Source organism: Myodes glareolus, chromosome 24, assembly GCF_982192425.1.
Source record: "Myodes glareolus chromosome 24, mMyoGla1.1, whole genome shotgun sequence".
NCBI classification, from domain to species: Eukaryota; Metazoa; Chordata; class Mammalia; order Rodentia; family Cricetidae; genus Myodes; species Myodes glareolus.
Window position 1 is genome coordinate 49757211 of NC_142049.1, and position 22052 is coordinate 49779262.

Here is a 22052-nt window from a genome sequence, read left to right on the forward strand (position 1 = left end):
TAGGTGACTGAAGGGGGTATGTCGTGGGGGGAGGGGTGAACGGGCTCGGCATTTCTAAGAGTGAGGGACTGCAGATGGGAGCTGTGACATCGCCACCGGGGCAGGGGCAGACCCCGCCCCCCACAAACAGGGGTGTTCAAGGTCCGCCTTTATGAAAGACCCAGGGGTCCTGGGATCCCCACGGAGAGAATAGGACACACAAGGTTCGCAGGATGGTGACCTTTCTCCTTAGAAGGAACACTTTGCTGATTTCACCCCCACTGCCACCTGTCACCGTCATTGCGATTTGTCGCCTCCCACACTTGAGGTTGTGCTCTCGGCGGGACGCCAACAGAAAAAGGACTACAAAGTCCATGATGCTCCGCGATGCATGGGCCTTTGACTACGGGCAGTGGGGAGCCAAAGGCTTCATGGAGATTGTTGTTCCCGGACCTCTGGCTGGCGTGCAGACTGCAGAATAGGATGTTTCTTTTCCCTCCCATCTCTTCCTAAACTCCAGAGGTCAGACATTCATTTTCCCTTCCCGAAAGTGACCAAAGTGAGTTCCTTCAATGGAAAGTGATCTTTTTTTAATTGGAAAGAAGCATAGCCTTTGTAAGCCCTGTGTGCCTGTACCCTAAACGGGGCGTCCTCTGGGGAACTGCACCTTTGCAACCCTTCTTTCTGCTGGTCCGGTTGAACGAGACTGAGCACGCGCCAGACCCACGCGCGGGCCATTGGTTTTGTCTCCTCGGTCGAAGACGGCCACATAGGGCCCCAAAAAGACGTCTCCGAGAATCCAGAGGGGTCCTGCAGGCTTCGGAAAGTCCAAGGCCTGGAAGCCCAACAAGCAAAGGCCAACGTCGCTCTTAAGAATCTGCAAGGTGACAACACAGAGGATATTGCATGTCACTGGGATCCGGGTTTGATTGTCTCCTCTGCACCCAGAACAGAACAAGGAGTGTTTTTAGCTGGGCATGGTGCCACCTCCCAGTGATCCCAGCGCTCGGGAGACTCAAGTAGGAGGATGGGGAGTTCAAGGCTGGCCTGGGCTATACGCTTAAACCCATTTTTTTTTAAAAAAAAAAAAAAGAAAGAAAGAAAGAGAAAGGGGGGCTATGAAATGGCTCAGCTGGTAAAGGTACTTGCTGCTAAGTCTGTCGACATGAGTTCAATCCTCAGACCCCCTCAGAGTAAGAGGAAAATCAATTCCTTCACATTGTCTTCTGACTTCTACACACGTGCTGTAGTCAAGTGTGCACACACACAAAATAAATAAAAATCTTTGAAATGGAGAAAAGAAGAATAAAAGGCCGAGTTCAGGCTGAGTATAAAGGAACAGGCCTTTAATCCCAGCACTTGAGAAGGAGGCAGGAGAATCTCTGAGTTTAAGGTCATCTGGTCTGTGTTAGCAGTTCTGAGACCCTCTCCAGGTGAAGTTCCTGTGTTGGATATGCAGCCCCCTGAAACAGGGCCCCAGGTCTACCCTCTCACGCTCACTTTAGTTGCTGTGGCAGTTGCCTTACCTTAATAACATAGTCCTGGCCTGTGAGGTTAAACCAGACTCCACCAAGGTGGAAGGAGACGGGGGGAAGCTCTGGGATCTTGGAACACTGAATGAGGTACTGCAGAAGAAGAGGAATGGTGAAGGTAGACAGGAGGTTCCTAGAGCCCTAGAGTACAGCTTACATTGGGTGGTCAGGTATTTAGAACCTCCAGTAGAAGGCCTTGTTAGGTGAGTTTCTCCTGGTAGGTCCAATTCTACACTTCCTCTCCCACCCACCTGGAAAGCATGTGGCTTCCTACTATTTCCTCCCACCCCGTCTCTTGGACCTCAGGCCCGCCTGCCTTCCTCGCTTACTTCCTTGTTACCTGTTTCCATCCTTTAGGCAGCAGCTCTCTCCCCCCACCAGAGTCTGCCATCAAACCTCTGAGACCCTCCGTACACACCCATGGGAACCAGGTCGGCAATATCTTCCCACCCAGAGTCTGCTATCAAACCCCTGAGACCCTCCGCGCACACCCATGGGAACTAGGAGAGATCCTCACCTGCCCAGCCAGGAAGGGAAATCCCCCAATGGCCTTATTCAAGGCCCGGATCTCCTCACTGGGTCCTGTGATTAGAGATGTGCCTGTGTCTAGGATAGCACCACAGCCCTGGGCACAGAGATTCAGCCCTGCACCAACCTTCACACTGTGAAAAAGGATGGGGTAGGAGCTGTCGTCAGAGGCAGGGCCTGGCTGCTCAGACCCTCAGCTCAAGTCCCACGAGGCCAGGCTCCTTACCTCTCCATGTGGACCTGCCAGTAGGCAGGGATGGTGACTGGTATGAAAGTGAGGGGGGGTATGTAGTGGGCTGGGTCTGAGCCCCCCAGGACCAGCTCTCCTCCATCAGACCCCTCAGCATCTCTGCAGAGGCAAAGTGTGGAAGAGGCTGGGGTTTCGGTTGCTGGTCCCAGAGGTGGCCAGAGATAGGACGTTCTGTCCTTTGGTTTCTAGGTAGGAGTGGTAGCTAGCTTTATGACAACTTGACACTAGCTAGAGTCACTGGAGAGGAGGGAGCTTCAACTGAAAAATACCTCAATAAGATTGGCCACATGCAGGCTTGGAAGGCATTTTCTTAATCAGTGTTTCGTGTGGGAGGACACAGCCTATTGTGGGTGGTCTTACGGTCCTGGTTCTGTAAGAAAGCAGGCTGAGCAAGCCATGTGGAGCATCCTGCCTCCAGGTACTTTCTGTTTGAGTTCCTATCCTGAGTTTCTTCAATGATGAACAATGATGTGGAAGTGTAAGTCAAAGCCTTGCCTCCCTGCAAGCTTTTGGTCCTGGGGTTCCATCACCGCAATAGGCTGGAGGGTGTGGGCAGGTCCTAAGGATGGCCTCCTGCACCACCATGCCTGGTCCTGAGGGGGGCGCTGATGTGTAATGGGGATCCTAGTTCTCGGCAGGGCTCTCCAGTGGAGTGGGAGCTCTCTCTCCGGTGAAGTAAGGGTTCTTAAGTGGAGCACTTGTCAACCGGGCAGGGAATTTCCTGTTTGACTTCAAAGTCTGGGACTTTGTGGACCTACAGTGAGTGTCACTGGCATGTCCTGAGTTGCCACTTCGGTGTGGGGTTTCTCCTCATGTTTCTATATTGGGTAAGCACTTTCCTGAACGCAGGACCACAGGACTTCCTGTGACGCTTCCTGAAGGAGATTTTCGCGGGCTGGTGCTGTGAGGGACTGTGTACCAAGCCCGTCAACCACTATCTTGGGCACTATCAAGCTGTGCCTCTTGAAGAAGACCATCCCATCTGGGCTTGCTGTCTGTTTACATTCCCCCCTGGAAGGGTGAGGAGGGTCATGAGACCCCCACCTGAGTACCCAGCTGCCCTCTCCCATGCCACTCTAGGATATAGACTGGGGAAGACTAGAGGGGACGCCATCTACGGAGCTACAGGGAACTCAACATCCCTGCTGGGGAGACACTTTTTAGGGGGAGAAGCAGCCACACTGCTGTGCTGTAAGGGAGCTGAATAAACTCATTGGTTCCCCAGAGGGAACTGTGGAGGGAGAGGGCCTAGATATTGGGACCTTGGGAAGAAGGAATCTACCTCCTCCTTAAGGAAAGGATTTTAGCAATAGCTGGACTCTGAGGTATGGAGACAATTCCCACCCAATACCTGTTGAGGTAAAAGGAGAAGATGGGCTTCTCCAGCAGCCCCTGTTCCACCATCGTGTCCAGCGGAGGCTGAACTCCTCCCACAGACAGCGTTGGGAAACCGAGGCCCAGGATCCCATCAAAGCGAGCAAAAGCAAAGACCAGGCTGGGCTCCCACAGAGCCTCTCCAAATGTCACAGAGGCACCCTGGAGTCCTCCGATCTAGGAGTAAATTGAGGTGGGATCAGTTACTTCTAGAAAAACATTCTTCTATGTCTGAGATCCTGCTTGAAGGCAATGGGAATGTAATCTACATGGTCTACATGAAAATCCATGCCCCCTCCCAAGAAAACACACACATCTGCTCAGGACATTCTGCCCCACCACTCAGGAAGTTCCACTTCTTGAGGGAGGCCATGCCTATTTGCAAAGAAAGCCTCTTGTCTTATTCAAAAGTTCCACCCCCTTTCTCAAGAGGCCCCGCCCATTCTCAAGAAGCCTCAACCTCTTGCTAAGTAGATCCCATCTCCTCTCTAGAAACCCTACCTCCTTTCATAGGAGACCCCGCCGCTTTCTAAGAAGCTTCACCCCTTGCCCAGGAGACTGTGCCCCACATCACATCCCTAGAAGACCCTATCTCCTCTCAAGAATCCCCTCCCCCTCTCCTACGAGGGCTTGCCTCTTCAAGTCCCTCCCTGAACCAGGTGATGGTAGACCCTGGGTTGTAGGCTGAAGTCACTTACAGTCAGATTCTCCTGGCTCAGGATTCCACTCAGCCGCCCAGTCCCATACTGAATGGCAAACTTGGTTCCATTGGGCCGAAAGGAGCTGGAAGCCTTGGGATTGAAACGATGGTGAAACCCTAATTCAGGAGAAAAGACAGGTGTCACTCAGGGGATGAGAGGCTCAGCACCTGTGAGGGCAGCCACGGAGATACTAAGGCCAAGCCCCTCTTCTCCCATCACCCCTTTGGAACTTCTTCCTCAGGGGAGCTTACAGCAGGGTAAACTGAAGAAATGACATCTCGAGGAGGGCACCCAGAGATTGGAAGAGCCCGTGTCAAAGACAACTGTGAAGTTCTGAGGGGGCGTTCCCAAACCAATGTCTCCAAAGTACTGCGTCTGGTGGCAAAAGAGATCACAAGATAAAGGAAGAGCCGGGTACTCCACTGCAAGGGCGGGAACACGGAGCTGCGACTCACGTTCATGAACTTGGACAGAGGCACAAAGGTGGGGTTGTCACCAGAGGTGGGGGTCCTAGGAGGCTCTGCTGGCTGTCCCCATCCACTCAGTGGGCTTAGGATCCTGTGCCCAGGGTGAACTCGGCGAAGAGGGACTCTAGAGAGTGAGGGAATTTGGGCACTGAAAAAGTCATGCATCTAGGAGACCTTCCTCTGGTAGATTCCCTCCATAGCGCCGGAAGGGAACTGTCCCCGGGTTCTGTAATATTGACGGAAGAGTCAGTATTACACAATGACCAAGGCGTACTGCTGAGGGCAGCGTCACGGCGCGACAAGGGAAAGCCATCGCCAGGGTACACACTCAAACGCCTGCTGCCAGCCTGGTTCTTTAAGCTGTTCTCCAGGGACCACCAATCCCAGAGAGTTCCAAAGATTGCCAAAAAAGAAAAAAAAAGATGGAAGGAAGGAAGGAAGGAAGGAAGGAAGGGGAAGGGAAGGGAAGGGAAGGGAAGGGAAGGGAAGGGAAGGGAAGGGAAGGGAAGGGAAGGGAAGGGAAGGGAAGGGAAGGGAAGGGAAGGGAAGGGAAGGGAAGGGAAGGGAAGGGAAGGGAAGGGAAGGGAAGGGAAGGGAAGGGAAGGGAAGGGAAGGGAAGGGAAGGGAAGGGAAGGGAAGAAGGGAAGGGAAGGGAAGGGAAGGGAAGGGAAGGGAAGGGAAGGGAAGGGAAGGGAAGGGAAGGGAAGGGAAGGGAAGGGAAGGGAAGGGAAGGGCCGGATGGTGGTGGTGCACACCTTTAACCCCAGCACTTGGGAGGCAGAGGCAGGAGGATCTCTGTGAGTTTGAGGCCAACCTGGTTTATAAGAGTTAGTTCCAGGACAGGCTCCAAAGCTACAGAGATACCTTGTCTCGAAAAAAAAAAAAAGAAAAGAAAGAGAGAAAGGAAGGAAGGAGGGAAGGAAGGAAGAAAGAAAGAAAGAAGGAAGGAAGGAAGGAAAGAAGGAAATGAAAGAAATAGAGGGGAAGGCGAAGCTGGAGGGATGGTCCAGTGATTAAGAACAACTGGCGAGGTAGCAGAGAACCTGAGATCAGTTCCCAATACCCATACTGGGATGTTCTCAACCATCTAGAACTCCAGTTTCAAGAGACCCAACATCCACTTCTGGCCTTCACCAGCACTGAATTTACCTGCACACACACATACACACACACACACACACATACACACACACACATATACAGAAATACACACACACATAATTAAAAATAATAATTTTAAGTATATATAAAATATTATAGACCAGGCATTGGTGGCTCATGCCTCTAATCCCAGTACTCAGAAGGTGGAGGCAGTGGATCTCTCTGAGTTTGAGGCCAATCTGACCTGCAGAGCAAGTTCCAGAACCACCTAAACAGAGAATCCCTGTCTCAAAAAACAAAAACCAAAAAATTATATATAAACTATCAAAAATAAACATATAATTTTATTTAAATTACATATAAATTTAGCAGGAAGTAAGCTCTAATTTCAATCCCCTGTTCTTCCAGAAGAAACAAAAAAGGAAACCCTGATTTGACATTACATTAACAATTTTTTTTGAGATTTAAAGAATTTTATTTTATGTATATGGGTGTTTTGTGTGCACGTGTATCTGTGCACTGTGTACATGTCTGGTGCCTGCAGAGGCCAGAAGATGGTATCAGATCCCTTCAAACTGAAGTTTCAGACAGTTGCTAGCTGCCATGGGGTGCTGGAAATCAATCTGGGTCCTTTGGAGAAGCAGTCAGTACATTTAACCACTGAGCCACGTCTCCAGACTTTCATTGACAATTCTTTATGTGGACCCTGCCAGGGGATGGAGTAAGGGGCTAAAAACCTGTCATCATAATGTGAATTCTTGGCCACTTCATGCATGATGGTGGGACTCTGTTTCTCACACTTGGGGATGTAGGATATCAATGCCAGAGTCTAATTTCACCCTTCATGGCAAAATAAATCACAAAAGTGGCAAAGACTTGAAAATTCTAAGGACAATGGAAGTCAATACGATCTAATTGAGAAGAGGGAGGCTTTCCCAAGCACAACAGCAAGCAGCATACTGATAAGAGACTATAGACTACAGTTCCAGCTGCAAAGATGCTTGCTGCCAAGCCTGAGGACTTGAGTATAATTCCCCAGACTTACATGGTGAAAGGAGAGAACTGATTTCTGCAAGCTGTCCTCAGACCTCCACATGTACGTACCTGAGAGACAGCACAAGTGCACACACACACATTGCACACATACGAAGAAGCTATATTGGTAAAGAGGTAGCCCAGTTGCGGAGACCCAGCATTTTGGAGGTGCTAGTGCCAAGGAATGACCACCAAGGGTTGACCAGAGCCAAGCAGCCAGAGAACACGAGATTAGGGGAGCTGTGTGTGTTGCGCAAGGCCTCTGGACTGTAGGTCCGGATCTCTGGCTCTGACTGCCTCCGGAGCCGGCTGTGAGTCCGTACCTCAGGCTCTGACTGCCTCCGGAGCCCAGACTGTGGGTCCCGGATCTCTGGCTCTGACTGCCCCCGGAACTGACTGTGGGTCCGGATCTCTGGCTCTGACTGCCTCCGGATCCCAGACTGTGGGTCCCGGATCTCTGGTTCTGACTTCACACGCTGGACTTTGGTTCTGCTTTGCTCTCATTGTGACTGTGTCCTGGCTCTTCCCTCTTGGAATAAGAAAATAATTTACTTGTTTTGATTTAACAGATGCCCACCGTTGAGACTTTGAACTTTTAAAGAGACTTTGGAATTGTAGGAGGCTGGGTATTTTAGAGACTATGATTATTCTAGAGAGCCTGAAACTTTGAGGGAGACTCTGGGTAATTTTTCGAAGAATGAACTTTTTTTTTTTTTTTTTTTTTTTTTTTTTTTTTTTTTTTTTTTTTTTTTTTTTTTACTACGAGACAAGGTTTTCTCTGTGTATGCCTGGCTGTCCTGTCTACTCATTCTGTAAACCAGGCTAACCTCAAACTCACAGAGATCTACCTGCCTCTGCCTCCCAAGTGCTGGGATTAAAGGCGTGCGCCACCACCCCGGCTGAAGACTGAACTTTTAAAGAGTTTGAATTTTTGAAGAATGGGACTTTTAAAAGTTAGAATGTTTTATCCTGTGATATTAGCACTAATATGAGCTCTTGGGAGATGGACAGGAAAGGAAAGGTTATGGTTTAACACTGATACGTTTTGTGTCGACCTGAGGAGTCAGTTGTGCTGGATAGTTTCCCGTCACCTTGACAGACGCTAGACTTATTTTGGAAGGGAGAAGCTCAGCCAAGAAAGCGCCCGACCCCCCAGACTGGCCTGCGCTGCATTTTCTTGATTGATGATGAGCGTGGAAGAACCCAGCTCCCGTGGAAGTGCCATCTCTGGTCATGTGGTCTGGGGACGTGTGAGCAAACCACGAGAGCAAGCTAGTAAGCAGAATTCCTTCAGGGACTCTGAATCACTCTGCCCTGACTTCCCTCATTGACGGAGGCGACCTGAGGGTTATAAGGTGAAATAAATTCTTTCCTCTCCAAGTTGCTTTTGGTCCTGGTGTTTAGCACAGCAATAGAAACGCTAAGACAGGGCTAAACACTTATATGTATAATTTTTTCAGCTTAAAAAATCAAAAGTAACAACAAAATTAACTCATTTACATGACAGTGAAGGCCACGGTACAAATGAGTAGGTGGGGCCTCTTTAAGATCCCATCGCAAAAGCTGGTTGAAGATCTGCTGGACTTGGCCTTTGAGCAGGGGGCTTTGTGCAAGGCCTGACCAAAAGGCTGGCTAAAATGTAGGTCTCCCAGTTCTGTTTTGCTAGCCTTGGATGGAGCATACTGGAATTGTGTCTCAGAATGACGTAGGTGTGGCCACTGCTCTTGGCCCCAAGAGAGAAGTGTACATATCCACAGCTCTTGGCATGGATCTGGAAGTCTGTGGAATATTAGGTTAAAAATCAGATTAAAAGGGGCTGGGGATGTGACTCGGTTGATAGAGTTCACCTAACATACAGGAAGTCCTAACTTTCACTCCCATGGCCACATAAGTCAGGCAAGGTGATGCACACACCTGTAACAGTTGAGGCAGGAGACTCAGAAGCTCAGCCTTGCCTATATAGCCAGTTATGACTAGTCTGGACGACATGAGACCTCAAAAAGAAGAAGGAAGGAAGGAAGGGAGGGAGGGAGGGAGGGAGGGAGGGAGGGAGGGAGGGAAACAGAGAGGGAGAGAGAGAGAGAGAGAGAATCATCTCTGATGAGATGGCTCAGAGGGCAAAGGTCCTGCTGCCAAGTCTGATGACCTGAGCTCATCCTAGGACCTGGAAGGTAGAGAGAGCCTGTTCCTGAAACATGTCCCCCTGACTTCCACACATGTGCTGTGAATACACACATACTCCACAACACAATAAACAATTTTTTTTAAAAAAAAAAAAAGCAAACAAAAACCAAAACAGGTTAATAGAGCCAGGCGTTGTAGCCCTCTGACCATTGCTCACCCCTGGCACCCCACCCGGGCCCATGATTCAGCCTGAAGAGGCCCAAGAATGTCTTGAGCATGACAGAGATCTTTCTGGAACGGTGCCCCCATCAAGAGCCGGGAGGTGGTAAAAGCAAAGAAGGGGAGAAATTGGGAGAAGAATCAGAGATGAGGTGTTGGGGGGGGTCACTCATGGGGAGGCCTCTCTGGCACAGGCATGCTCAGAAGTGAGAATCTGGGGTATTGAAGTTTCCAGATCACAGACATGGTCTTCAAGAATGGAGGGAAAGTTAGAGGGCCTGAGTCTTAAAGCCAAACCACCAGGGCTCAGGTTCTCACAAAATGTATCCTGATTGGATAAGGAGGGGTCTCCAATCCTGGTCCTTGGGACCAGAGTTGTTTTACCTTGTGGTGCTGGGCATTGATTGGAGGCCCTGGTGTCTACTAGACAAGTGTGTCACTGCTGAGCCACCTCCCTAGCTCTTGGTGTCTGGACACAGTGTCTCTATACGCTTGAACTCAACTTCCTACCTCAGCTTCCTTGAACGCTGGGCCACTCCACCCCACCTAGACAAATGAATATCTTGGATTTAAAAATGTGCTGGCCCATAACTTTAATCTCAGCACTTGAGAGGTAGAATTAGGAGCTCCATGAGTTTAAGGCCAGCCTGTTTTATAATAGTGAGTTCTAGTAGTAACACCCTGTCTTTAAAAAAAACGTGCAGGGCAGCCAGGTGGTGGTGGAGCATGCCCACAGTCCCAGCACTCGGGAGGCAGAGACAGGCAGATCTTTGTGAGTTCGAGGCCAGCCTGGTCTACAGATCAAGCTCCAGGACAGGCTCCAGAGTTACAGAGAAACCTTGTCTTGAAAAACAAGCAAGCAAACAAGAAATGTGGAGCTGTAGCTAAGGATGTGGCTGAGTGGGTAGGGTTCTTGCATAGCACAAAACCCCAGGTTCCCTTCCCAGGACTTCCAGCACTGGGGAGGTGGAAGCAACAGAACCCGGGGTTCAACATGGGGAGTTTGAGGTCTGGACAAAAACAAACCAAACAAACAAAAAGTGTGGGGTATTAGGAAATACGCTAAATTTCTCAGAGTGAAGACTGCAGTTTGAGATTTGAGAAACCGAGTCTTTAAGATGGATCAGGGCATAAGGAACCTGGCCGCCAGACCTCACACCTGAATCTGAGCTGGATTCACAGGACCTATTCATTGTCCCCTAACCTCCCTGCACACGCCATCATAGACAGACAGACAGACAGACAGACACACACACACACACACACACAGAAGTTTTTAAAAGGAGTAAAGTCTGGGAACACTGAAAAAAAGAATTCGGATTCTTGGTGCACCAAGGCCAAAGGGCAAGTGGTAGAAATCTGTTAGGAGTGAGAGCCGGGGATGGGGTGGGGAGGGGGTCTCCATACCGGATCAGCTTGGCCCCTGCAGGCTCCAAATTCCCCAGTAACAGCAGGCAGAGCAGCATCCATGGTGGCGACATCTCTGGGGACTGAGACTAGGTAGGCCAAGACGTCCTGCGGCCCCTTTCTTCCCCTTGAGACTCCACCCTGTTCACGCCCCACCACCTACTGGAACACAGAAGCGATCCTGTGTGTGTGTGTGTGTGTGTGTGTGTGTGTGTGTGTGTGTGTGTGTGTGAAGTCCTTCAGCAGCAGGTGGCACAGGGGACCAGAACTTGACTATTTAAGATGTGTGCTGTTTGACTTGCACTTTTGGAAGGAGTGGTGAGGGCAGACCCAACACCCACCCCTTTCCTACCACCTCCACGGCTTCTACTTTTCTGAGACTCATTAACCACAAGTTTTCTTGAGCAAGAAGAAGGTACAGAAATGTAAGCGGTCTTACATGTAACCGGGACTGGCCGGTTACAACAGAAACATGCTGTTGTGGGTTGGTGGCTCTGCCAGCCTCTCAGGATGCCCACTCTTTCTAATCTTCTTTTTTGTTTTTGTTTGTTGGGTTTTTCTTTTTTAGAAGAAGGGGCTTCGCTCTCTTTTGATATTTTAATTAATTAATATTAATTAATTTGTGTGTGTGCCCACATACCGCAGAATGGATTCAGAGGTCAGAGGACAACTTGTAGGCATCACTTCCCTCCTTCCACCAGGTGGGTCCAGGGATCAGACACAGGTGCACAGGTTTTGTGGCAAGAGTCTTTACCTGCTCAGTCATCTCCCCGGCCTTTATCTTTTGAAACAAGATCTCATAATGTTGCTAGGCTTAAGTGATTCTCTTGTCCCTAGAGCAAGTGTTCTCTAGAGCATCGCAGTGCAGTCCTTCTGGGGGTCGCATATCAGACATCCTGCACATGAGATACTTATGTTATGATTCATAACAGTAGCAAAATTACAACTACGAAGTAGCAACAAAATAATTGTATGGTGGAGGTCACCATACTGTATTAAAGGGTCGCAGCGCTAGGAAGGTTGAGAACCACGGCTGGAGAGTCTCTGGACTGAAAATGCAATCAGCAGGACTTGGGAGATACACTTGCAATCCAAGTGTGAGGACCTGAGTTCCATCTCCGCACTGGGCTGTGGAGCAATTCTGGCCCTAGGGAACACATGGGGGCCCTGGAGAACACAGCTAGGTTCATGGGGGCCCTGGGGAATACAGCTAAACATGGGAGCCCTGGGGAACACAGCTAGGTCCATGGGGAGCCCTGGGGAACACAGCTAGATCCATGGGGTCCCTGGGGAATACAACTAGACATGGGGGCCCTGGGGAACACAGCTAGGTCCATGGGGGACCCTGGGGAACACAGCTAGGTCCATGGGGGACCCTGGGGAACACAGCTAGGTCCATGGGGGACCCTGGGAAACACAGCTAGGTCCATGGGGTTCCTGGGGAATACAGCTAGGTTCATGGGGGCCCTGGAGAATACAGCTAGACTCATGGGGTCCCCGGGGAACACAGATAGGTCCATGAGGGGCTGGGGAATACAGCTAGACATAGGGGACCCTGGGGAACACAGCTAGATCCATGGGAGGTGGGGGCTTGCTGACCATCCAATCTAGCCAGTTAATGAACTGTAGGTTTGGTGAGGGAACCCTGTCTCCAAACCAAGGTGAAGAGTGACAGAGGGAGCCTTCTGACAAGACCTCTGGCCTCCATACGCACGTGCACAGGAAAGCTGCCTAGCACAGTGGCGCCCCAACCCCAACAACTGGGAGGCAGAGGCAAAAACAATTAGTAGTTTAAGGTCATCTGTGGCTAAATTTAAGTTCAGCCTGGGCTACATGAGAACTATCTCAGAAGAAAATTGAATTTGGAGGCAAAGGCTTATAATTGTAGTAACTGGAAGACTGAGGCAGTACAGTTGTGAGTTCAAATCCTCTCTGTGAGGAAAAACAGAGAAAAAATGAAAAGAAGTGATAGATGAGAAAGGGTGGAGTTAGGAGGGAGGCTAGTCAGACTTAGGGGAGGAGTTAGGGGAGGAGTTAGGAGGGAGGCTAGTCAGACTTAGGGGAGGAGTTAGGAGGGAGGCTAGTCAGACTTAGGGGAGGAGTTAGGGGAGGAGTTAGGAGGGAGGCTAGCCAAGCTTAAAGACACAGCCCTGCCATCCCAGCTCCTTGAGAGGCTAAGGCAGGAGGATGGCAAGTTCAAGGTTAGCCTTGGTTACAGAGTGAGTTTAAAGCCAGCCTGGACAATTTAGTGAAAAGAGTCAAGTGTAGTGATGAATGCCTTTAATCCCGGAACTTGGAAGTAGAGGCAGGTGGATCTCTGTGAGTCCACTCTGTGAGTCCAAGGCCAGCCTGGTATACACAACAATTTCCAAGACAGCCAGGGCTCCCTAGTGAGACTGTCTAAAAAACAAAAACAAAACCTAAAATTAAAATCAAATTGAAAAGATGAGAGCCAGGCCGTGGTAGCGCACAGCATTAATCTCAGCACTCGGGAGGCAGAGGCAGGCCGATCTGTGAGTTCAAGTCCAGCCTGGTCTACAAGAGCTAGTTCCAGAATAGGCTCCAAAGCTACAGAGAAAACCTATCTTCACACACACACACACACACACACACACACACACACACAAATTTCAAAGGTAAAATAAAAATAAAGTAGTAAGTTCCTGGAGAGACATTCAGCAGTTAAGAGTCTATTGCTCCCTTCTTCAAGACCTAGTAATACCACTTTTGGGTATATATCCAAAGGATGTTCAATCGTGCCACAAGGACATGTGCTCAACTATGTTCATAGTAGCTTTGTTTGTCATAGCCAGAACCTGGAAACAACCTAAATGCCCCTTGATCAAAGAATGGATAAGAAAAATGTGGTACATTTACACAATGGAGTACTACACAGCAGAAAAAAATAACAACAGCTTGAATTTTGCAGGAAAATGGATGGAGCTAGGAAACATTATTTTGAGAGAGGTAACCCAGACACAGAAAGACAATTATCACATGTACTCACTCATAGGTGGTTTTTAAACATAAAGCAAAGAAAGCCAACTTACAAACCACAATCCCAGAGAACTTAGACAACAATGAGGACACTAAGAGAGACTTACATAGATATAATCTACATGGGAAGTAGAAAGTAGAAAAAGACAAGATCTCTTTAGTAAACTGGGAGCATGGGGACCTTGCGGGAGGATTGAAGTGGGGAGGGGAGAGGCAGGAAGGGGAGCAGAGAAAAATGTAGAGCTCAATAAATATCAATAAAAATTATAAAAAATTAAATAAAAGCATAAGCTACAAAAAAAGCCTGTGGTTTTAGGGCCTCTAAAAGGCTTCCATCCCAGGGGAAACAGACATGGATGGCTTGCTACCCACAGCTGAAATTGTGAAAACCCGCAAAACGGCGACACCACAAGGCCTATAACGGGATGTCTCCCCTATAGGCAGGGTGCAAATCAGCATGAACACCGCAGGACCCGTAGGAGGGCATTCCCTGACCCCTGGGTGGGGTGCTACATCCTGACTGGATCCAGTTGGGGTGACTCGGAAGCCAGAGAGGTCAGAGGCCGCTCCGAGCAGCCTTTCAACAGTGAGGGGAAAAAATGGAAAAAAGAGAAAGAAGTATCTGAGGGATCCTGGGTCCCCCAGTTGTGTGTGGATTGTCCCCGGGCCTTTTCAAACACAATTCCAGCTAAGGGAAGTAATTCAGAGATGCATGTTAGCAAAGGGCACAACCATAGCCTTGAAGACCATGGTTGGGGGCAGTCTCCCCGTTTCTAGGAACACCAGAGGATTGCCTGAGCTCAATGGTCAATTCCTTGGGTTCAGAGAAACGGCTAAGCTGACCAGAATGTGGGAAACTCACCAACTGAAGCTGGTGTGAGTAGAAATCATGCTGTAGAAATCTTGCTCAGACATATGAAACATGTGGTTGTTGTGGAAAAAATACCTGGTTCTGGATCCCCACCCTGGAAGAGGGGCTTGGGGAGGGAGAGCCTCCCGAGTCTTACAGCACCAATGTAATGGATTATTAAAAATTGCTGCAGGATCCCTGGCGGCGGGAGGCAGCAGAAACACTGCAGGTCCCCAAGCAGTGGCAGAGGGCCATGTGGTGGAAGGCAGCTGGCCCTGAGAGGAGCCAGTCCCAGACAGGGAGGGCTGCAGGTCCCTGAGCAGTGGCTGGTCCAGGGCAGGGAGACACACGGTGGTGGGCAAGAGACAGAGACATGGATAGGCACACCATGCCAAGTGAGGTTGGATATTTATTAAGTGGGTTATGGAAGGGAAGGGAAAAGGGGAGAAGAGCAGAGAGAAACAGAGAGAGAGACAGAGAGAGAAGGGAGAGACAGAAGCTGCCTTTTCGAGAGGAAGATGGAAAAGGGATTCAGGCTGGAAGCTGAAGATCAGCCTGCCTCAGTGGATGGGGGAGGGAGTGGGTGTGTTTGTCTCTTAAAGAGACAGGACAGACCATTACACATACATCCTGACACACTTCCTGCCTACCTGTAGTCAAGCACATCCAGTCAACCTTGTTTACAGAAGTGAAAACACTGGGTTTATTATCTTGACTGAACAACAGCCCCCCTCATTCCAGGACGTTACCTGCCCTCAGGCAAGTGGGCTTACCGATTAGAGGCAGTTTTTGTTTTGTAGATCTCTTAAGCACAGTAATTTAAACTTAATTTTTTAGGTTTTTTTTTTTTCCTGAGGAATACTGCTTACTGGCTTGCTCTTCTTGACTTGCTTAGCTTTCCCTTTCTTTCCTTCTTCCTTCCTTCCTTTCCTTCTTCCTTCCTTCCTTTCCTTCTTCCTTCCTTCCTTTCCTTCTTCCTTCCTTCCTTCCTTCCTTCCTTTCTTTCTTTCTTTCTTTCTTTCTTTCTTTCCTTTTGGTTTTTCAAGACAGGGTTTCTCAGTAGCTTTGGAACCTGACCTGGAAGACCCAGCAATGGCATGCTCAATAGAGGCCTGAATCTCAGTAGTTTACCCTAAGTCAGTACCTGCTTCCAAGAAAGATCACAAACTGAGACCACCCAGGTACCACCCAGGAACAGACCATCCAGAGGAAATTCCTAATGTTCCAACCACTGTAGACAGGATCATCTGCCAGCACTCAGCCATCGCTTTTCACCAGGACACTCTAGACAAGTGTCAGCCAATCAGGGGTCCTGAACCTTAGAAATCCCTCACCCCCACCTTTACTACTATAAAAACCCAACCCTAACTGAGCTAGGGGCTCTCCGATCACTCCAATATGTTGGACACACGGGGAGTACAAGTTTGCAAACTTGTGTAAGAATAAAGACTCTTGGGCTGGAGAGATGGCTCAGAGGCTAAGAGCATTGCCTGCTCTTCCAAAGGTCCTGAGTTCAATTCCCAGCAACCACATGGTGGCTCACACCATCTGTAATGAGGTCTGGTGCCCTCTTCTGGTCATAGAAGGAATGCTGTATACATAATAAATAAATTAATTAATTAAAAAAAAGAATAAAGGCTCTTTGCTTTTGCACACAGGACTCGATCTCCTAGTTGGTTTTGGGGGAAATCCGTGTTCTGGGCATAACATAGACCAGGCTGGTCTTGAACTCACAGAGTTCGAACCATTTGCCTCTGTCTCTGAGATTAAAGGCATGCACCGCCACCACTTGGCTTCTTTTTTTATTTTAATCATTTTTTTCATTTATTGTACATGCCAACTACAGTTTCCCCTCCCTCCCTCTCCTCCCTTCCCCACCCTACCTATCCCCTCCCAAGCCGGTCCTCCTCCATCTCCTTTCAGAAAGGGGCAGGCCTCCCATGAGTGTGAACAAAGTATGGCGTATCAAGTTGAGGCAGGACCGAGCCCCTCCCTCTGTATCAAGGCTGAGCAAGGTAGCCATTCCAGCATGGGGAGCGGGTTCCCAAAAGCCAGCTAAGTGCCAGGGACAGGTCCTGAACTCACTGCTAGGAGCCTCACAAACAGACCAAGCTATACAACCTATACAACTGTCACATACATGCAGAGGGCCTAAGTTGGTCCCATGCAACTCACCCATGAGCTCCCACAAGCTCAGGTCAGCTGTCTAAACTTAAAACATAACCTTAGCTACCACAGAGAGAAGAGAACGGGGAGAGGGAGATGGAGAGACACTGAAGTTTGCACTTCGTTTCCCTTCGAAGTGCTACATCAAGTCTGGCATGGTGGTGCATGCCTTCAATCCCATCATTCAGGAGGCAGAGGTAGGCTGATCAAGGCCAGCTTGGTCTATGTAGTGAATTTCAGGGCCACCAGAGCTACATAGTTAGACCCTGTCTAAAGGGCTCAAGTCTTCAAGGACAGTTACCTGAGAATGCACTAGGTTGCAAGGGGCAGGGTAGGGAGGTGAAACCCCCCCCCCCGCCAGATCTCTGGTTCAGAGCAAACTCCTTCAGTGGAGCTGTAAGAAACTCTGGGGGGGCCTCGGGGACAGCCCCTTGTAAGATGAGATTTCTTAATGACCTCAAAGCCCCACAAGGGCTCCAAGTATCCAACTGGCTGGTGCATCAGCATTGTAAGTGGGATCCACTTCCACGTGCCACCAAGGTGAACAAATTGGGCTTTCGTGGGTGACGGTGGGGGAGCAAAATAACCATGGTGGTGCCGTTTAGCTGTGTCCCTGGGGTTACAAAAACGGCAGAAATTAAGTTGGGGACTGAGACCTTACGGTAACTTTGGTGGTCAGTTTTAAATGAGAACTTGGCACAAGTTGGTACCAGCTGAGGTTCTTCACGAGGAATTGTCTAGATCAGGTGGACCTGTGACCTTGTTTGTGTGTGGAGGGGGTGTTGTCTTGATTATATCAAGGTAATTTGGAGAACCCAGTACTGATGTGGGATTTCCCCTCTGTATACTATGAATACTATTAATAAATAATCTGCTTTGGGCCTATTGCAGCACAGAATTGGGCAAGGTGGGAATTCCAAGCAGATAGAGGAGGAGAGAGTAGGCAGAGTCAGGGAGAAGCTGTGTAACCACCCCTGCAGGAGACAGACGCTGGAGGGAACTTTACCGCTAGGCCACAAGTGCAAGGTGATACACAGATTAATAGAGATAGGCTAATTTAAGATACAAGAGTTAGCCAAGAATATGCCTAAGCTAATAGGCCAAGCAGTGTTTTAATTAATAGTTTCTGTGTGATTAACTCGGGTCTGGGTGGCCAGGAACGAATGAGCGGCCTCTGCCTACACAGTCCCCTGTGGGTGGCTTTCTGGACTGTGTATGGTGGGAACCAAAGCCAAGTTCTCTCAACTTTTTCACACAGCCCCAAAAATCTACAGACGGTCCCTCTCACCGTTTGTCAAGAGCCTCCCCAATCATCCATTTCCTGAAACGTCTCAATTTCAAAACTCAGCAGGATGCCTCAGGAAAGCCTGTTTGGATACAGAGTCCTGTCTTCTCTCAACACATCTCACGCAGCCTCTGCCCTGAACCTCGCCAGTCCCTGGCTTCCCTTCCCTTCTCTCGGCTTTGACTCCTATATAACGTCAGCTATTTTAACTACTTAGTCTCTTGGTCTCTCGGTCCTCGGTTCAATCTGGACCTTTCCAAGTGCCTCTGGCTGAATTCTCCCTCGTATCTGCAACAAAACTTCTCCTGAACCATACCTTATTTTCCCCATTCAGCAACCCTGACCTCTTCTGGTCACCTCATTCCGGGACCCTCACATCACTTCCCAGCCAAGAACTTTATGAAGTGTAGTCTGCAAATCATGCCATGGCCACACGGTGGCAGCACGGACCTGTGTTTCTAAAGGAGATCCGGAGACTGCCTTTCCGGCAGTGTCTTGGGCTTCAGCTGCTGGGTGGTACACGTCTGCAGCTTACCTGCTTGGGGCCCTAGCCAAACCCAGCGTTGGTAGTTTCTTCCTTTCTGATGGTATTGTCCAAGCCAGCTGGGAGAAAATGCTCTTTTTCATACAGCCGAGCAATTGGGACCATATCACCAAGTTCTTAGGGCGACTGGGGATAGAACCTAGAACCAAGGGTATTGCTAGGCAGGTGCTCTACCCCTGAGAGTCACATCCTAAGCCCTCTTTTTACTGTTTTATTTTGAGACAGGTGCCATTAAGTTGCCCAGGCTCACTCGAACTAATTCTGTAAACCTGGCCGGCCTTGAACTGGCAATCCTCCTGCCTCTACCTTGTGAGTAACTTTGATGTCCAAGTTTGACCCGTTTTCTTCTCTGCTCTTATTACATGCTCTCTTACTCAAAGCCTCCACACACCCTAACCTTCCTGGTGTTCGAAGGTACTCAAATTATTCCTGCCTCAGTACCTTTGTCCAGGCTGCTTCTTCTGGCTGCAGCGCCTTCCCCTCCCCCTGTCATGGCCATAGGTCATTTCCTCAAATCTGCCTTCTAGAAGTTTGGTGGATTTTACTTTCTGGTGCTGTGGTTGGACCGCAGAGCCTGCTGCCTGCTAAGCAAACACTGTTGGCCCTACCCCAGCCTACTTGAGATGGCACGTGGTATACGTACCTAGGGACATAGTGCCACTTGAGGGACTTTCAGCCTCTTGACCGTGTGCACACAGTTTCAAATGTCATGTCTGTTGCATTTGCTTGTAACAAACTTTTATGGGCTGTTCTTATCACAGGACTGGAGTTCTGATCTCAGCCCCCACTTCAGGTGACTCCAGAATGCCTAGAATCCCCGTTCCAGCTTACTGATGGTCCCTTGGTGTCTCTACTGGGTTTTTTGTTTGTTTGTTTGTTTGCTGGTTTTTATTTTCTCATTTATTTGCTTGTTTGTTTTGGTTTTCGAGACAGGGTTTTTCTGTAACCCTGGCTGTCCTGAACTCACTCTGTAAACCAGGCTGGTCTCGAATTCATAGATTTACCTGCCTCCCAAATGCTCAGATTAAAGGCATGCGCCACCACCACCACTATCCAGCTACCTTCCATTTTTATTATTTATGCTTGTGTGCATACATGTGGCGCCCATGTGACCGAGGACAACTTAACTTATAATCGCCAACACCCCCATCCCCCATTTCCCCATCCTCCCACTTCCCCACCCCCGCTGGGTTGGGTCTCAGAAAGGGAACTTAGGCTGGCTGAGCAACCTTCCCAGCTCATTCTAAGGAGAAACTGATGTTGGAATGATGTTGCAACAATCAAGTTGCTTTTTAAAATGTTTTCTTCCTGGGGCTGGAGAGATGGCTCAGCGGTTAAGAGCAGTGACTGTTCTTCCAGAGGTCCTGAGTTCAATTCCCAGCAACTTGGTGGCTCACACTTGGTGGCTTCACTTGGTGACTCTACTTGGTGGCTCACAACCACCTATAATGAGATCTGGTGCCCTCTTCTGGTCTACAGGCTGGATACTGCATAAATAAATAAATAGATATTTAAAAAGTTGTATGCATAAAAAATGCATAAAACTCAAGTCCAAATGGATCAAAGACCTCAACATAAAGCAACCACACTGAACCTCATAGAAGAGAAAGAGGGAAGTACACTTGAACACATTGGCACAAGGAATCACTTTCTAAATAGAACCCCAGCAGCACAGACACTGAGAGAAACAATTGATAAATGGAACTTCCTGAAACTGAAAAGCTTCTGTAAAGCAAAGGACACGTTCAACAAGACAAAATGACAGCCTGTAGAATGGGAAAAGATCTTCACTAACCCCACATTATACAGAGGTCTGATCTCCAAAATATACAAAGAACTCAAGAAATTGGACCCCAAAAGATCACATAATTCAATAAAAAAATGGAGTACAGACATAAACAGAGAACTCTCAACTGAGGAATCTAAAATGGCTGAAAGACATTTAAGGAAATGTTCAACATCCTTAGTCATCAGAGAAATGCAAACCAAAACAACTCTGAGATTCCATCTTACACCTGTAAGAATGACCAAGAACAAAAACACTGATGACAACTTATGCTGGAGAGGTTGTGGGGAAAAGGGAACACTTCTGCATTGCTGGTGGGAATGCAAGCCAGTACAGACCCTTTGGATGTCAGTGTGGTGATTTCTCAGAAAATTAGGAAACAGCCTTCCTCAAGACCCAGTAATACCACTTTTGGGTATATATCCAAAGGATGCTCAATTATACCACAAGGACATGTGCTCAACTATGTTCATAGAAGCTTTGTTTGTTATAGCTAGAGCTAGAGTCTGGAGCTGGAGCTGGAGCAGGAGTCTGGAGCTAGAGTCTGGAGCTGGAGCAGGAGTCTGGAGCTGGAGCTGGAGTCTGGAGCTGGAGCAGGAGCTGGAGTCTGGAGCTGGAGCAGGAGCAGTAGTCTGGAGCTGGAGCTGGAGTCTGGAGCTGGAGCAGGAGCAGTAGTCTGGAGCTGGAGCTGGAGCTGGAGCAGGAGCAGTAGTCTGGAGCTGGAGCTGAAGTCTGGAGCTGGAGCAGGAGCTGGAGTCTGGAGCTGGAGCAGGAGCAGTAGTCTGGAGCTGGAGCTGGAGTCTGGAGCTGGAGTCTGGAGTCTGGAGCTGGAGCAGTTTGGAGCTGGTGTGCAGTCTGCTGGGACAGACAGAATAGGCACAGAGGTAAAGTTAAGGAGTTTAGGGGAAAATTTTTTATCTTGGGTGTACATTTGACACTTTTAGGCCCATGGTCCTGGTACTTGAGAAGAGGAGTCCCAAGACCAGGTTTCACCCTCAGGAAAAGGCAATAGGCAGGAAAACTTAGGTTGTTGGTTGGCAGAAGTACTTATCTGAAGTTTGTTTGAGAGTCCTTGAGAGAGCCAGGGAAATTTAGATTGGTTATATAAGGTTATTTGGGGGAGCAGCGACTGGTTGTGTGTAGGGGAATACAGTTTGAGGGGCTTCCATTATATCAGAATAGTCTTTCCTGGGGTATCCAGGTAGGTTTTGAAATTGAGGCATTTTAGGGACATGGATAATGGGAAAGGCTCTTGGCAAAGAGTGATAGGCACAGTCTGTAACAGATTTGGGGGATTGGTGTGGAAAGGTTGAGAGAACTTGGCTTTGGTTCCTAAAGGGGGACTAGGATGGTCAAGGGGACAAGCAGTCAGTAACTGGGAGGCGGGCATTGATAACTGGGGTATCACTGGCAATGGATGGTGCGGAAGGTGGGCACAAAGGAAGCTGAAGCCATGGGCATTATGGGAGGGGGTAGTGAGAAAGAGCAGGTTCCGGAATACAGTGAAATGTAGGGTATATTATTTGTGTCTTAAAAAATAAACTTAATAAATAAAACTTGCCTGAAGGTCAGTGCAAAACAGCCACACTAGTCAGCCACACAGGCCAAGGACTGGTGGCCACACCTTCAATCCCAGCAGCCACGCTGTTAGCCTTAGAGGCCGGGCGGTGGTGGCGCACACCTTTAATCCCAGCAGCCACGCTGTTA

At 48.9% G+C, this 22052-nt stretch overlaps 1 protein-coding gene across 1 annotated transcript; it reads right to left on the reverse strand.

Annotated features, from left to right (window-relative positions):
* Positions 1–547: 547 nt before the first annotated feature.
* Napsa (napsin A aspartic peptidase) lies at positions 548–11004 on the reverse strand. Its single transcript, XM_048438152.3, has 9 exons — positions 10718–11004; positions 4820–4955; positions 4616–4739; positions 4362–4480; positions 3641–3840; positions 2266–2388; positions 2029–2173; positions 1506–1604; positions 548–856 (listed from the first exon to the last, which is right to left on the reverse strand). Exons 1-9 carry the CDS (start codon positions 10789–10791, stop codon positions 617–619), a joined length of 1260 nt encoding a protein of 419 aa, XP_048294109.3. The 5' UTR covers positions 10792–11004; the 3' UTR covers positions 548–616.
* Between the last annotated feature and the right edge of the window lie 11048 nt (positions 11005–22052).